At 46.2% G+C, this 16,907-nt stretch overlaps 2 protein-coding genes across 17 annotated transcripts in view; both read left to right on the plus strand.

Annotated features, from left to right (window-relative positions):
* The window catches only part of GTF2IRD1 (GTF2I repeat domain containing 1), an 86,141-nt gene extending 80,827 nt beyond the window's left edge, over positions 1 to 5,314 (plus strand). For all 7 annotated transcript variants that reach the window (XM_081890286.1, XM_081890287.1, XM_081890281.1 and 4 more), the window contains 4 exons: positions 232 to 424; positions 2,585 to 2,622; positions 2,912 to 3,048; positions 5,189 to 5,314. In XM_081890286.1, coding sequence (XP_081746412.1) covers positions 232 to 424; positions 2,585 to 2,622; positions 2,912 to 3,048; positions 5,189 to 5,257 — 437 coding nt within the window. In that variant the 3' untranslated portion in view covers positions 5,258 to 5,314. The remainder of the gene's footprint in view (positions 1 to 231; positions 425 to 2,584; positions 2,623 to 2,911; positions 3,049 to 5,188) is intronic.
* A 9,158-nt stretch (positions 5,315 to 14,472) lies between these two features.
* The window catches only part of GTF2I (general transcription factor IIi), a 55,111-nt gene continuing 52,676 nt past the window's right edge, over positions 14,473 to 16,907 (plus strand). For 7 of the 10 annotated variants that reach the window (XM_081890235.1, XM_081890238.1, XM_081890237.1 and 4 more), the window contains exon 1: positions 14,473 to 14,636. In XM_081890235.1, the coding sequence (XP_081746361.1) occupies positions 14,483 to 14,636 (154 nt within the window). In that variant the 5' untranslated portion in view covers positions 14,473 to 14,482. Of the gene's footprint in view, positions 14,683 to 14,855; positions 14,875 to 16,907 lie in introns of those variants that run through there. The other 3 variants (XM_081890242.1, XM_081890243.1, XM_081890244.1) reach the window with 3 other exon arrangements.

Here is a 16,907-nt window from a genome sequence, read left to right on the forward strand (position 1 = left end):
TCCAAGTCTGCTTGCTGCCTCCTTCTGCCCAGTTCATGAGAGAGAATGGGCAGTAGCCAAACTTTTACGCATAGTTTGCAGTTACAGTTTAGGACCAGCTTTTTCCAGGGAGGTTTTGGAAACCGCAAACAGGATGGGGACCAGGCCTGTTTCGTTTCCGCTGTGAGATGTGGCAGGGTTTGCCATCTTGGGCCTTTTGCATCCCGCTATATTCCTCTGCTGTTGTTTCAGGAGAAGCTCTGGGCCTGAACCGACCCGTCCTGGTGCCATACAAGTTGATCAGGGACACTCCGGACGCCATCGAAGTAACTGGCCTGCCGGACGACATTCCCTTCCGAAACCCCAACACCTACGACATCCACCGGCTGGAGAAGATCCTCAAAGCCAGAGATCGTATCCGGATGGCGGTTACCAACCAGCTCCAGTAAGGGCGCCCCAGTTCCCACCTCACACCTCTGAGGGCTTCTGTTGGATATGTAATGTCGCAGCGGCCTCTGCTGGCCTGAAACCAGAACTGCTTTGTTGGTTTAATTGCGTCAGAATTGCTGCAAGTGAACTTATCAGAACATACAAACACAGGTCAATTCATTTAATCACCGCATTTTCCTCTACAGCACCTGGGGTCAAAGCAGTTCACGATAAGAAACAGTCTAAATATGGTAGTTCAAAAACAATGGCTAGCCAAGAAAGAAGAAGTATTGTATCGCTTGTATTGTATCAGTTGGTTAGGGCGTGGTGTTGATAATACCAAGGTCGCAGGTTCAGTTCCCTTATGGGACAGCTGCATATTCCTGCATTACAGGGGGTTGGACTAGATGATCCTCAGGGTCCCTTCCAATTCTATGATTCACTAATAACATAATAGCAAATGATTGCCAGTTCATTCCTGGGCCCAGTTCAAGTACTCACACTGGTGTTTAAAGCTCTAAATAACTTAGGCCCCAAATATCTGAAAGATTGCTCCATTCCCTGGCAGATCACAAAACATTACAAACAGCTTTAAACCATTCAAAATAACAACTGCTAATTTGTATTGAATTGTTTTATTATATCTTTGTATTATTTTAAAAAGAAGTGGTATACAGTGGTACTGCGGGTTACATACACATCAGGTTACATACGCTTCAGGTTACAGACTCCGCTAACCCAGAAATAGTGCTTCAGGTTAAGAACTTTGCTTCAGGATGAGAACACAAATTGTGCTCCGGCGGCGTGGCAGCAGCAGGAGGCCCCATTAGCTAAAGTGGTGTTTCAGGTTAAGAACAGTTTCAGGTTAAGTACGGACCTCTGGAACGAATTAAGTACTTAATCTGAGTTAGCACTGTATAAACTTTTTCCATAAATAAAGAAAGGCAAGCAGAAACAAAACAAAACCACAGTTCAAAACAAATTACACTCACCAGAAAAGAATGGGCTCTAAAAATAGACATCTCAAGGCAGCGGCGGAGCAAGCCAATCGGGCGCCTGGGGCGGCACGCGTGCCCTGCGCCCAAGGGCGGGGCCAGCAGCCCACAGGGGTGGGGCCAGTCAAGGCAGGACGCTCCGTGGGGCCTCTGAGGAGTCTGCTTGCCTCCTCCCACTCAAGTACCCTACAGCTGAGGGAGAGGCAGCGGGCGGTCCGTTTGGGGCAGCATGGAGCCTGCGGGCGCCCAAGCCACTGTGTCACTCCCAGGAGAGACGTGTGGCTCGGGCGCACTGCAGGCCCCGCAGTGAGTGCCGCCTGGCATTTTGTCACCCCCCTCAGTGGTGACACCTGGGGCGGACCGCCCCCACCACACACCCCATCCTCCGCCCCTGTCTCAAAGGTCAAAGGCCAAGTGAAAGAGGTGCATCTTCAGCATTCAGTACATGTGAAAAGGATCTGGGGGTCTTAGTGGACCACAAGCTTAACATGAGTCAACAGTGCGATGCAGCAGCAAACCCCCCCCCCCCAATGCTACTCTAGGCTGCATCAACAGAAGTATAGTGTCCAGATCAAAGGAAGTAATAGTAATGCTCTATTCTGCCTTTGTCAGAACACACCTGAGGTCCTGTGTACAGTTCTGGGCACCACAATTTAAGCTGGAATGTATGCAGATGAGGGTGACTAACATGATCAAGGGTCTGTGTGAGGAATGGTAGGGGATTTGTCTGGGATTATTTAGCTGTGATTCCTGCATTTCAGGGGGTTGGACTAGATGACCCTCGGGGGTGAATTCCAACTCTGCACTTCTATGGTTCTGACAGTAGCCCACTGGGCAGGAAAGAGATGGGAGAGAGAATAGGAAACCAGGAGGAGAGGAGGAGTGCCCTTATTGAGCCTGGACTGATGAGCCCTGCGGGGGTGTGGTCCTTGTAAGGATATGAAGCTTACGCATTCTGTTATACATAACTTCCCTGGGAATAAGTCAATGGACATACCGCTGACTGCACAGATAAAGGCACCTCCTTTGTTTTGATTCCAAGATTGTAGACTTTTCACAGGGGCTTCCAAACTCTTCTTTGTCTGTTTCATTTTCTTAAGAATCGCCATCAATCTTTCACTATGCAAATGCCGCATTTTTCAATTTATCCATTCATTTTTATTCTCATTTTTACACTGCAGGCCCTTTGCAGACCTAGGATCTGAGGCCAAACAGCCAGGTAAGTTGAAAAGCGAGGAGGAAGGAAGATGAAAAACAAACAACCCCAACCCCGAAACAGTCTCTCTTTGCTCGTAAGAAGATCAGAAGAATCTCTTAAAACTTCAAGCAGGGGGAGGATGTGATTTGAAGTGGGAGAGGGTGTTGTTTAATCCTTCCCAGCGCTCGTGGTTTCCGCACAGCTAGGGCACTGAAGGTGTGTTTATTGTGTTGTGACAAAAAGTGGGGCGGGAAGCAGGAAGAGTGTTCCAGTTCTCGTTTGAACTCACATCCCCCTTGGATGTCCCTAGAAAACGATGGCACCATTCCCAAACGGAAGCGGAAGAGGATTTCGGAAGGGAATTCTGTGTCTTCCTCTTCATCATCATCTTCCTCCTCCTCTTCAAATCTGGAGTCCACGTCATCCACCAACCAGATCTCACTTGTGGTAAATATACACCAAGGGGCTTGTTTTTGCTGAAGGGGAGGGTCAGCCTGTGTCTGGACTGCACCACCTCAGACTGTGGATCGGGCCTCCCATGACTGAACACACAGCACATCCACTGCTTTCAAGACCCAGTGTTGCCCTAAAGAGGATTCAGATGAAGGGCTTTATCAAATGCTGGTGCTGCTCAGAGTAGACCCATTGAAAATAATGTGCATTGCTAACTTACAATCACAGAATTGTAGAGTTGGAAGAGGCCCCAAGGGTCTGAGTGCCAGTGTGGTGTAGTGGTTAAGAGCAATAGACTCGTAATCTGGTGAATCGGGTTCGTGTCTCCGCTCCTCCACATGCAGCTGCTGGGTGAAGTCTCTCAGCCCCACTCACCTCACAGAGTGTTTGTTGTGGGGGAGGAAGGGAAGGAAGGGAAAGGAGATTGTTTGCCGCTTTGAGACTCCTTCGGGTAGTGATAAAGCGGGATATCAAATCCAAACTCTTCTTCATCATCTAGTCCAACCCCCTGCAATGCAGGAATCTCAGCTAAAGCATCCATGACAGATGGCCATCCAACCTCTGCTTAAAATCTTCCAAGGAAGGAGAGTCCACCACCTCCCGAGGGAGTCGGTTCCACTTTTGAACAGTTCTTAGTGTCAGAAAGTTCTTCCTGATGTTTAGGCTGGATCTCCTCCCCTCCAGAGCAGCAGAAAACAAGCTTGCTCCATCTTCCACGGGACGGCCCTTTAGATATTTGAAGATGGCCTTCATACCACCTCTCAGTCTTCTCTTCTCCAGCCTAAACATCTCCAACCCCTCAACTGTTCCCCATCAGGCTTGGTTTCCAGACCCTTAGTCATCTTGGTTGCCCTCCTCTCCACATGCTCTAGCCTGTGAACCGGCCTGAGATGTCACCTAGACCCAGGGAAACCAACCTCCAGATATTACTGGGCAGCATCTCCAACATCTTTGGCCATTGGTGTAGCAGGCTGGGGCTGATGGGAGTTGTACTCCAACAAATTTGACGTGGTCCACATTAGCTACCCTTGGTCTAGACAGGCCCCATTATAGAGTGCTAGCTTCCTATGAGATCCTTGAATCCCTCGGGGGTTCTTTGTTCACTGTTACGAGGGCTGCATCTACACAGCTATAAAAAAACATTCTGAAAATGCTCTGGAAGAAAAACCATTTTAAAGTTCACAGTGGAAAAATTCATAGAGTTCTGATTTCAGCTCTACAGCACCACCTGGTGCCACAGTGTTATAACACATTTATAACGTTTTATGTTTACAAATGTAGCTGAGTCCATGTACTCATTGTGGTACATTAGCCGATTTGATTAAAAGGCTTTGTGTTTAATAAAAGCACACTGTAATTAACCAGGTATAGTGCTTTTTAAAAATGCTTTAAAAAATTTAATTGCTTAAAAATCAATGAGTAGCAGGCAGTAGCTTAGAAGACATGAAATTCCTTCTTTTCTACCAATAGTAGGACACTTTAATCCTGTATATGTGTGTGCTGTGTCTGTAGAGTGTGGGAAGTCATGTCCAATTTTCGGTTGTGCCCCCAGCTGGCATGCCAAGGGTGAATGTGTTTTGGGGGCTAATGAAGGTTCTCAACCCTGGTTTAGTGCTGTGAGATCAAGGTCCTCCCTGCTCTCCTTTCCCAGTGTGGTTACAAGGAGATTGGAAGCTTCGATTAACCACAGTTTCGTGTGTTAATCCAAACTGTAAACTATGGTTAATCTTAAATACGATTAGCAAAAACAAACCAGCTTCATAACCTATGGTTTGAAGGTTGACCTGCTGCCATGAACCTTAGTTAGCTACTAACCGCTAAGCATAGTTAAAGACTCATTGCTGCTTGTCCAGGTTGGGACATCACAAAATAACATGAAATGCAAGTGAAAACTTCCAAACTCCTCCTGACAGTCACACCCGGAGGAAAGGGGTACCGTGCAGGTTCAAGGCTCACTGGCTCTTCCGAGTTAATATTCAACTACTGTATGTGCAAATGTAACCATCCCATTTGGCCCAGATGCAGCCCGATATTTGCAGTGTTGCAATTTCCTTTTGTGTTTTTAATTTTTATTATTATTATTATTATTATTATTATATTAATGAGTTTTCCCATCTCTTGCTTTTTCCCCCAGCAATGGCCGATGTACATGTTGGACTACGGAGGTCTCAACGTTCAGATCCCAGGACCGATGAATTATTGAGACCTCATTCACTGAATTGGAACCTCAGATTATATAACACACAAACACACACACACACACACACACACACACACACACACAAAAGAAATCTCTGACGATGTGTAATTTTTTGTACAAAGTGTATATTCCAATATGTATCGATGCCTTTTAGTTTTTCCAATGATTTTTACACTATATTCCTGCCACCAGGGCCTTTTTGAATAAAAAAAAGGAAGTGTTGCCTTGCTCTTAAAAAAAAAAAAAAGTTTTAAAGTTATTGTTGACCACGTCTGCATGCTTACGGAGAAAGAAGTCCCATTGAAAACAGTAGAATGTGGTGCCAGTTCTTGGAAGCCCTACCTGGTAGCAGGCCAGTCCCACTAAGCCAATTTGGGTCTCAAATTCTTACTATTATATTTATTACACAGCCTTTCACCAGAGGGTCCTGGGGTGGGTAATATAAAATATAGTATTAAAAATGATTTGATTTAAAACAAATTTCCCTTGCACTAGTAAGGTAAAGGTAAAGGGACAGATGCCACGTGAGCGCGCCCATACTAACTGTGTGCGCGCCCTCGGTTGCTCTACAACTGGGGGGGCCAGCGGGCCATCTTGTCACCCCCCCCCCTGTGGTGCCTGAGGCAGCCAGCCCTCCGCCCCCCCCCCCCCGTAAAAAGGTTGACTACCCCTGGGCCAAGGCAAACAAAGTGTGTCTTCAGCATATGAAAGCTGTACAATGAAGGTGCCAGGTGTGAGGAGGGAATTCTACAACTTTAGGACTGCCGCAGATAATGTTGTCTCCTGGGCTACCACCACCTTTGAGCTTCTGAGAGTCCCCACCTGCTGGTCTTAACACCAAAGAGGGTCTGTAGGGCCTGTTAAGCATCACTTGGCCTAGTTTTTGGTCCATGGAGGTGCAGGTGATGGAAGCAGCTGAATGTCACAAGCTCCAGGGGGTCTGTCCAAGGAGGGTCAAGCCGTTGACCAAACACCCAAGAGAGCATAGCCCCAACAAGCCGAGGTCAAGCACAAATAATCAGCTTAGGTCCAAAAGGTGAACCAGAAACAAGTTCAGGGAACAGTCCAAGGTCAATCCGAGACAGTGAACTAGAAGCACATCCAAGGAGTTGAAGACTAAACAACTAGAAGGCTCAAGAGAGAGGTCTTATCTACTGCGGCCTCCTAAACCACCTCCTAAGCACAGCTGCTGGTCGTGAAGAGATTCCTTACAAAGACTCTTGTGTCTGTCATAGTCAACAATACTGTGTTGCCATTCTTTGGCCTGGACCCCAAACTTTTAGGCTTGGTCTCTTGAGGACTTCTCCTCCTCTGACAATTTCAGGGTGTTTCATCAGGTAGCAGCTTGGGGGTCCCCTCAGCATTGGATTTGGGGGCTCTGCCTGCTCCTCAAGGTCCTCAACCTGTGAGGTGTCTTGTTCGTCTTCAGAGGACTCCATGCCTGGTACCAGGCCACGTCAGGGCGCCTTAAAGGTAAAGGTACCCCTGCCCGTACAGGCCAGTTGTGTCTGACTCTAGGGTTGTGTGCCCATCTCACTCAAAAGGCCGGGGGCCAGCGCTGTCCGGAGACACTTCCGGGTCACGTGGCCAGCGTGATAAAGCTGCTCTGGCAAGCCAGCACCAGCACAGCACACGGAAACGCCGTTTACCTTCCCGCTATAAAGCAGTACCTATTTAACTACTTGCACTTAGTGGTGCTTTCGAACTGCTAGGTGGGCAGGAGCTGGGACCGAAAGACGGGAGCTCACCCCGCCGCAGGGATTTGAACCGCCGACCATACGATCGGCAAGTCCTAGGCACTGAGGTTTTACCCACAGCGCCACCTGCCTCCCCAGGGTGCCTTACAGCACATAAAACATTGTAAAATATTACACATTGAAAATTTCCCAATACAGGGTTGCCTTCAGATGTCTTCTAAAAGTCAGACAGTTGTTTATTTCCTTGACATCTGATGTCAAGGCGCCACTACTGAGAAGGCCCTCTGCTTGGTCCCTGTAACCTCACATCTCGCAGAGAGGAAACCGCCAGAAGGTCCTCATAGCTGAACAATGGGGGTGGAGACGCTCCTTCAGTTACACTGGGCCGAGGCATGGTGGCAGAGGGCCTCATTGGGCCTGCCCGTGGTGGTGGCAGCTCCCCAGGCCTCATGGCCTCCTCCCAACATGTGTGACGGTACACGTGTTGCATGTGTGACATCACACACATGCAACAAACCCCTGCAATGCTGTGCGGAACTTGGCGCCTTTGGTGATATCACAGCGGATGTTAGGCCTTTCTCCTAAACCAAGTCTTGCATCGCTGGTGCCCCAGATGATCACAAGTGTTGCTCATATGTAGTCAGGCTTGCATTCTATGGAAGGCTTTCATAAGGAATATCTCTCTCTCTTTCTCTCTCTCTCTCTGCCAAATTGCAAGAGAATCGCATGATTGCTTTATTACTGTTTTCCCTCTGCTGCTAATTCTTGCTGTTTCCCACAATCATCCATCTTTTCACTTGTCTCCTGCTTTCCACGCAAAGCTTCTGTATATAACATAATTATATGCAGAAGGGACTTTTTGCTTCATTGCAATTAAGAGACGGGAGCTGCAATTCTTCCAACCCCCTTCCACGCATCCTTTTACAACTTTTGAAGGAGTTTGCCAGTTTATTTGTTCACGTTGCACATGCTTGCACGCTCCAAATTCAATCACAATCCTTGTTAGAAGTGGCAAAACATGAAACGGGTTTATTAAGAAAGGAAGGGGGGAAAGAGTATCCCGAGCAGATGGCATCTCAATGGAGCTTAATTAAAGAATGACAGCTTTGATTAAAACCGTTCCTTGGAAAGCGACGGCGCTGAGGTGTTGGAGAAAGCGGGTAAGCAGAATCTGCAATCTTGCCAAGAGCTTGAGAATCACCACTGCAGTGGGGTGAGGGATCAATTTACTTTTCAGCAGAACTTGGTGGGATACAGCCCTATTTATTTATTTGTGTTTATTATTCCATTTAGGGACGTGGGTGGCGCTGTGGGTTAAACCACTGAGCCTAGGACTTGTCGATCAGAAGGTCGGTGGTTCGAATCCCTGCAACAGGGTGAGCTCCCATTGTTTGGTACCAGCTCCTGCCCACCTAGCAGTTTGAAAGCAAGTCAAAGTGCACGTAGATAAATAGGTACCACTCTGGCGGGAAGGTAAATGCCATTTCTGTGCGCTGCTCTGGTTCGCCAGAAGTGGCTTAGTCATGCTGGCCACATGACCCGGAAACTGTACGCCGGCTCCATCGGCCAATAAAGCGAGATGAGAGCCACAACCCCAGAGTCAGCCACGACTGGACCTAATGGTCAGGGGTCCTTTTACCTTTACCTTTATTATTCCGTTTACATCCCATTTTACACGCTTCTCCCTCCAAGCAGCTCATGGTGGCATCCAAACTTCTCCCTTTCTCAGTTTTAACCGCACGACATCCCTGTGCTGTAGGTTAGGCTGAGAGCTAGCAAATGGCCTCAAAAGTCACTCAGTGGGCTTCATGGCTGAGTGGGGATTTGAACCCTGGTCTCCTAGGTCCTAGTCCAGCACTCTTAACTGCTACACCACAGTCCTACTCAATTGTATCCTTTGTAAGTCCTGCTCAGAACAGACCCATTGAAAACAATAGGCATAACGAACTTGGTTCCATTATTTCAGTGGTCCTGCTGTGTGCAAACCTTCGTTGGAAATCGCCAATCAGAAGTATTTAACATACATTAGCCATGCCACATTAATTTCACTCTGAGTAGGGCTAGCATTAGCTACAGCTCTGTATTCTGTTTACAAAAATATGTATATACCGCTGTGTAAAATGCAGGAATCTTTTGCCCCATGCTGGGGCTCAAACCGTGATATTTAAGGGTCTCACACTCTGCCGACTGAGCTAGCAGTCATGAATAGATATTCTAAAGATACATCACTGTGGTTGAGAGCAATATAAAAACACAAAACTGAACAGTAAAACTATAAACAGTTAAAAGCAAAAAGAAATTAAAAACATGTATCTATCTTGAGCAGCACACAGGGCACAGATCTCTCCTTTACAGGTCGGAAGGAGCCTAGTTCTCATGAAAATGGCACCCTGGTGTCAGGGCCAGGCAGTGGGCAGTAGCCAGAGATGGACACAGGGTCAGGAGCTGTAGGAAAACCAAAGGACTAAGGAGGAGGCGAGCTGGACGGTAGGATCAAAGTATAATTGAAGCTGCAGGAACCTGTCAGAGCTCAAGAGTTTGTTGCTCCAGCAAATGGCAAATGGAACTGGAAGCCCATTTATAGTCCACCCTGTTCAGGAGGAGCCAATGGCCAGTTTGGGTGGGCAGAGTCAGCCTAGGTGCCCACCTGCAATTTCCAATACTCACCACATGGGACTTCAAACAGGTGCAGATGGTGGCAGGCTCCAGGGGTCAGCAAGCTTTTTCAGCAGGGGCTGAACCCAGAGATGCATTTTAAAGAAAAGGACCATTCTACTCATGTAAAAACACGCTGATTCCTGGACCATCCGCGGGCCAGACTGAGAAGGCGATTGGGCCGCATCCAGCCCCCGGGTCTTAGTTTGCCTACCCACGCCCCAAGTCTACTGCTACATCCCTCTCACGTTTGGATGACCACATAATGTACATAATATGGAAAAAATTCTGAGTTCACTGACTCCTTGAAAGCTCATAAAGTTATTGTCACTCACAACCCAAATCCTTAGGAATGTAAATGAAATGAAGCCAAAAAATATCAATATGTAACCCAGAATTATTAATCAGCAGTCATCATTATTAGGAATCATAAAATGTGGGGGGAAATAAGCAAGTGAAACAAATGAAAAATAATACCATACTTTTTTTTAACCTTCTCTAAGGAGATAGCTAGACCTGATGGGCTCTATTGTATTGCGAGACCATCTTATTACAGAGGTTCCGCAAAGGAGGTGTACTCTTTACATGCCCATGTGCAGAGGCTCATAGTTCCTACTTAGCTTTTTCTCGCCACCATATATATGTTGGATGTTTCATTTCTACTCTGCTCCCAAATCCTGGCCATGAGACCTTTTCAATAGCCAGGAAGAGGCGTTTGCTCAGATACGGTGAGCGCTTCACCCTGGCACACTGGGGAGAATGCTATAAAGTGCACCAGTTGGTGCCTTTGTACTCATGGAATTGTAGAGTTGGATGGGACCCCAAGGGCCATCTAGTCCAACCCCTTGCAATGCAGCAATCTTTTACTCAAAATGGGGCTTGAACCCATGTCCTTGAGATGAAGAGACTCACGCTCTACCAACTGAGCTATTCCTAATGCATTATATGCACATGCAACAGGGGTTAGGAAGCCAAGAAGAGCCTGCTGGATCAGGCCAAAGGAGACCCATCTACTCCATCATCCTGTTCTCACGGTGGCCAACCAGATCCCTGTGGGAAACCTTCAAGCAGCACCCAAACACAAAAGCACTCTCCCCACCTCCCGCCATGTCGCGGCTTCAAGCAACTGGGATTCAGAAGCATTGCTGCCTCTGATTGTGGAGGCAGAGCCATACCTATTGTGGCTAATTGCCACTGAGAAGCCTTATCTTCCATAAAACAGTCCAATCCAAGATGGGGCCCACGCCTGCTTCTTGCTGAAGTGAGATCCATAGTTTGACAACTGTGTGAAGAAGTGGAAAGAAGCAGAAGTCCCGGCAAAGGAAGAATGGATACAAAAAAACCTTATGGAATATGCAGAAATGGCGAAACTTAGGGGAAGAAATCAATCTAACAATATATACATATACATATACATATATATATATGAATGGAAATGGTTTATTGAATATTTACAGATAAATTATGAACATAACATTAGCAGGGTTATTGTAATAACCTGCAGTTTCATAAGAGTATATATTTAAAGAAGACAAATAAGTGAGCAAAGTAAGTTAACTTAGATATGTAGAAGGTATTAAAAACAAATTTAAGGAACCGCAGAAAGAGGGGGGAGTCAAGGTTTGAAATGTCATCGATTGTAAAATTAGTGAAATGTGTAAAATTAGTGAAATGTATAAACTTGAAAAGTAAAGGTAAAGGTAAAGGGACCCCTGACCATTAGGTCTAGTTGTGGCCGACTCTGGGGTTGCGGGGCTCATCTCGCTTTATTGGCCGAGGGAGCCGGCGTACAGCTTCTGGGTCATGTGGCCAGCATGACTAGGCTGCTTCTGGCGAACCAGAGCAGTGCACGGAAATGCCGTTTACCTTCCCGCCGGAGCGGTCCCTATTTATCTACTTGCACTTTGACGTGCTTTCGAACTGCCAGGTTGGCAGCAGCAGGGACCGAGCAACGGGAGCTCACCCCGTCACGGGGATTCGAACCGCCAACCTTCTGATCAGCAAGTCCTAGGCTCTGTTGTTTAACCCACAGCGCCACCCGTGTCCCAAACTTTAAAAGTACAATACATTAAAAAAGAAGTACCGGTACTTTATTTTATCTGTCCCAAATCTTCCAGCTTCTTTAGATGCCTACGAGTTCCAGTCTTATGAGGGAGAAAAAAACTTCTCTCTATCCACTGCAACATTTACAATACAGTAAGTGTATATGAGGGACGCAGGTGGCGCTGTGGGTTAAAGCCTCAGCACCTAGGACTTGCTGATCGAAAGGTCGGCGGTTCGAATCCCTGCTGCGGGGTGCGCTCCCGCTGCTCGGTCCCAGCGCCTGCCAACCTAGCAGTTCGAAAGCACCTCCGGGTGCAAGTAGATAAATAGGGACCGCTTACCAGCGGGAAGGTAAACGGCGTTTCCGTGTGCGGCTCTGGCTCGCCAGAGCAGCGATGTCACGCTGGCCACGTGACCCGGAAGTGTCTCCGGACAGCGCTGGCCCCTGGCCTCTTAAGTGAGATGGGCGCACAACCCCAGAGTCTGTCAAGACTGGCCCGTACGGGCAGGGGTACCTTTACCTTTACCTTTAAGTGTATATGTGGTATTAGAGGAGGGATAGTACCACTGAGAGTGGGGACACGTCCTGCTCCTTCTGGGTTAGTTTATCCATCATTGCTGCCCACCCTGCACTCAGTTCTCACCAGTGGCTCCTAGATGTCAGCACTGCAACAGCAGAAAACGGCTTTGGCTGGCTGGCTAAATCAGGTGAGTCTAGCTGGTGATGGGTCTTAAACCCTCAGTGAGTTAGGGACTTCCCCTGCATGCGGCAGATTGAATGGACGAGACTAATAGTGGGTTCAATGGGCAAGAAGGCGGTTTCTGCATGTGCTATAGAGGTAAGTGAGGGGCAGATGGGGCTTGTCAACCTGAGAAGGCAACCCATCTAGGAGAAGGAAAACTCTGATCCTAAACCTCCACTGCCTTGCAGGACATCTTCAGGAAAAGAAAAGGCTAAGGAGTAGCACAATTCTGGACTGGAGTTCCTAAGATGGTTGGATGGTGTCTTGTACGCCTCTTGCGAGACAGACGATTGTCAACAACAGTACAATAGTACACACTTACACACTAGTACACACTAGTACACACTAGTACACACTAGTAAGCACAGCTGAGCCCAGTGGGACTTATTCACAGGATGTAAGAAGGGAGTAATTTCCATTGTGAAGTGTATTCATTGCAATCGGTACTGTTTACATTCTGCTGCAGGTCAGTTTCTTCCAAATACTAGTTATCCATCTCCCTGTTTGCTATTTAATGTGACTTGCGTAACTATTTATGGAACTTACATTGCTGACATTAATTTCAATGTAAAGGAACCATCAACGCCATGTGAAAAAAGCAGTTTAATTAAGCATTATATCTGTGGACAACAATGATGTGAATATCAATTGCATTTGCTTGACTGATTTATGTTCCTGACATAACATGCAAACTGCACCAATTTCCGCTTCATTTTTAATTGAAATTCTCCAGCTTCTCTGCCCACTCATCCTGTGAATAAGCCCCACTGAGGACTTACTTTTGAGTAGATATGTGTATAGATAGGATTGTGCAGTCAAGGTGAAACCCTAATCTTGTTTACCAGGGAGTAAGCTTCACTGTACTGTACACTCTAAGCCTTCTTTTCTTCTGAATAGAAAACCTTGTGCAATACAGGCAAGGAAATCTTGCAAAGGTGGTACTGTATTTCCATTTCTCATCACTAAGCAAAATAGGACATCTCTACAGTACTGTATATGTATATGTAAATATTGCCCTCACTATCCTTAAAATGTTTTCTCTTTGTTGTTACAGAATAGTAACAGTAATTTTTGGATTTCCCTCTCTTAACATTGTCTATATAAATATTTCACATTATTGTTGATTATGCAGCAGAGTGTAAGACAAAACACTTAACCGTATCAATGAGTATTATGCATTTATTAAAACTATAGGCTGTATCCAGTATTAGTCATAGTTTTGACTCCTTGAAATCAACTTGTGTCCATTTATTTAAATGGGTTGCCTCTGAATAGTACTTCCCTGGGTATAATCCTATGTTCAGATTATCAGAGGGAAACCATGAAAAGTTGCAATACTAATCCCAAAAATTATAGTGTCGTGCACATATTGCGATTTTTTAAAAAAAGAATAGAATAAGCAACGTAATATTTTATATGCATTTAAAATGTTTCTAGACCTCAACACTTTGGCTAGGAAATGTTCGGGCAACATCTTTAAAATGCTTTTTTTTGTTTTGTTCTTTTTGTATAAATTAATGCCAGGGCATTTTAAAGGCATTAAACAATCCCCGGACAAGGTTTAAACCAGGCTAAACAAAGCCGCGCATCTCGCCTTGCCAGGGCGCACCCTCAATGGAGGACGAAGAAGAAACGGCCTGATCTCGCCAAGCCTCCTGCCTCTGCAGCAAGATTCCCTCATTGTGCACGGGAAAAGAGGGCGGGATTTATTTTTTTGTGCCAGTGCATTACACACACACAGCAATTCAGGTTGTGTTTTTGTTTTGTGCTGTCCATCTAAAGAAAAGAATGCAGTGACTTACAATCCCATTATAATTTTTTTGCAATTATCATTACTATTACTTTTATTTTATTTTTTAAAAAAATCCTTCCCAAGTGCAAGGAGCTGCTGGAAAGCAACGCCGCCTGGGCCCTGCACAGCCATGTTGTTTCTCCCTCCCCCCTTTTCCCAGGTCCTCGTTGATCGACTCTCTCCGGCCCTTAAAAAAAAAGAGGCCAACGCAGCCCCTCGCTGCTCGGCGCGGTGCTTCCTGGGAGGCGTAGTCTTCCCGCCGAATCCAAGCCGCTCGGAGGCGCCTCGGGAGAACTACATGGCCCAAGGCCGCCATGCGGCGGCGGGGCATGCGCAGAAGCGCCTCCCTTCCCCGAGAACGGGTGAGGGGGAAAAGGGAAAAAAAAAGAGAGAGAGATTCGAGGTCTTCGCTCTCCTCCCCCTCCTCCTCCTCCTCCGGTTCTGGGTTCAGGGTGAGCCGTTGAGCGCAGGGCCCGCGCGCCGCCCCGAGACTTGAGGGTGGGTGAGGCGGTAAACGCGGCGGGGGGGGGACTTCTCCACAAAGGGGGAGGGCGGTAATCCCGAGCTTTTCCGCAGGCGGCAGAAGTGCAGGGACGGTTTTTTTTTTTTTACAAAAAATATTTATTTAATTTCGCCATCCGACGCTTCTCTTTCTTCTCTCTCTCTCCCGATTCTCCTCAGCGGCGACGAGTGAGTGGGGGAGGGGAAGGAGCAGGAGGGGGGAGGGGCGAGAGGAGGAAGGTGGGGGAGGGGAGGCCTCGGCCTATCGCTATATCTCTCTCTATCTCTTATCTATAAATGCCTATTAACCTACCCACCCCCCCGTCATGTGGAGGAGGAAATTTCTATTTTTGGTGTTTTTTTTCCGAGGGGGAAGGGAGCTATTGTTTGTTCTTGGGGTTTATATTTTAATATTTATTTCCCCTACCCCCACACTTTTTTCCATTTTTTTCTTATTTGTTTTTTGCGTGCGAAGGGGGGGGGAGGGGTATTGTTGTTGTTGTTGTTGTTGGGAACTTGATTGAACATGTTTCATTGGGTATTTTCATTGGGTGTTTTTATTCTGTTGTAAGCCGCCCTTCTTGGGGTGAAGGGCGGTATACAAGTTTCATAAATAATAATAATGTTCTGGCACTTTTCCTTCGCTCTCTCTCTTACCCCCCAATTTTCCATCGTGTTTGTGCGCACTTTTCCTCTTCCCTTTCCTTCCATTTTCCTTTTGTGGCCCTGGAAAGGAAGGGAGGTTGGGGCTTCATAATTGTTACAAACTTAATTAAAAAAAATATCACCACCCTTTTCCTCTTCCTTTTCCTCCCATTTTCCATTTTGGGGGGGGCAGGGTTGGGACACTATTATTGTTACAATATTTAGGAACTTGATCTTAAAATGTCCTTTTTATATTTTGGAGAGTGGGGGCCAATTTTTTCCTCCAGGGTGTTGGGCAGAGGAAGAGGGAACCACACTGAGCCCTTGTTATTGGGAACCTAATTAACATTTTCTCCTTACACTTTCCCATTTTTTGCTCCTATTTTCCATTGGGGGACGTTGAGAAGGATCCCCTGGCCCTATTTTTTTGGATGTGGGAGAGGGAAGAAGGTTGAGGTTTTATGACTGTTGTTGCTTTCATAAGAAACTTCATTAAAAAAATATATCTTTGCACCTTTTTTCTCCCTTCTTTTCCCATGGGAGGCAACAGCAACAAGAACTCCCTGAGCCATCCCTCCCCCCAGTGCAAAATAAGTAGGTTGTTGATGTTATTAGGAACGTATTTAAGAATTTCTTAACCCTTTCTCCTCCCATTATCTATTATGGGAAACAGGAGGACCAAATGTTTCCAGTGGGGCAGGAGGAAGACAGAGGCTCTATTGTTGTTGCTATTCTTACTAACTTTATAATTTCTCCATTCACTACTATAGTACTTATTCCCCGGTCTCCCGGTTTCTGTTGTGGGTGAGAAGAAGCCCTTCCTGAACTAATTTTTTTGGGGGGGAGGGGAACAACGGGGAAAGATTGAGTTGGTGGTGTTGGTGTTTATTAATAAAAAAAATTCCTCACACTTTTATTCTTTCTCCCCAACCCATTGTGGGGGAGAGGAAAGACTTCTAGTTTTTCCAGAGTGGGAAGGAAAGGTGGTTGGGGGACGTGTCGTTATTGTTAGGCACTTAAATGAAAAATTCTTATTATACTCCCCCCACTTTTCCATTGAGGGGGTGGGGTGGACCGAACCATTAATATTAGGATTGAACCTTTATTGTTGTTGTTGTTGATGATGATGATATTATTATTATTATTATTATTATTATTATTATTATTATTATCCACCCTTTGACCTAAGGTCCCACAACAATTTGAAATAAAATATCAAAACAGTTGAAAACAAATTACAATCATATGAATAGGGTGGGACCCAGTGTATGAGGGAATGCTGCAACTTAGGGGGTGCCACAGAAAATAGCCTCTCCAAGTGCCACCCTGAAGCAGCCTATTATTACACAATTATTATTATTATCATCATCAACAATAACAACATTCACTTCATGTTAGTATTTCTTTACAGCCTCCTCCCCTCAATTCTTTAGAGGAGAGGGATTTACCCTGTTTCTTAAGGGGAAACTGAGGGTTACTCAGAGTAGATCCATGGAAATTAGGCCTAAGTTAGTCATGTCCATTAATTTCAATGTGTCTACTCTGAGCCAAGCTAATATTGGCTACAACCCTGAGCC

Source organism: Podarcis melisellensis (assembly GCF_964234715.1).
Source record: "Podarcis melisellensis genome assembly, chromosome: 15".
NCBI classification, from domain to species: domain Eukaryota; kingdom Metazoa; phylum Chordata; class Lepidosauria; order Squamata; family Lacertidae; genus Podarcis; species Podarcis melisellensis.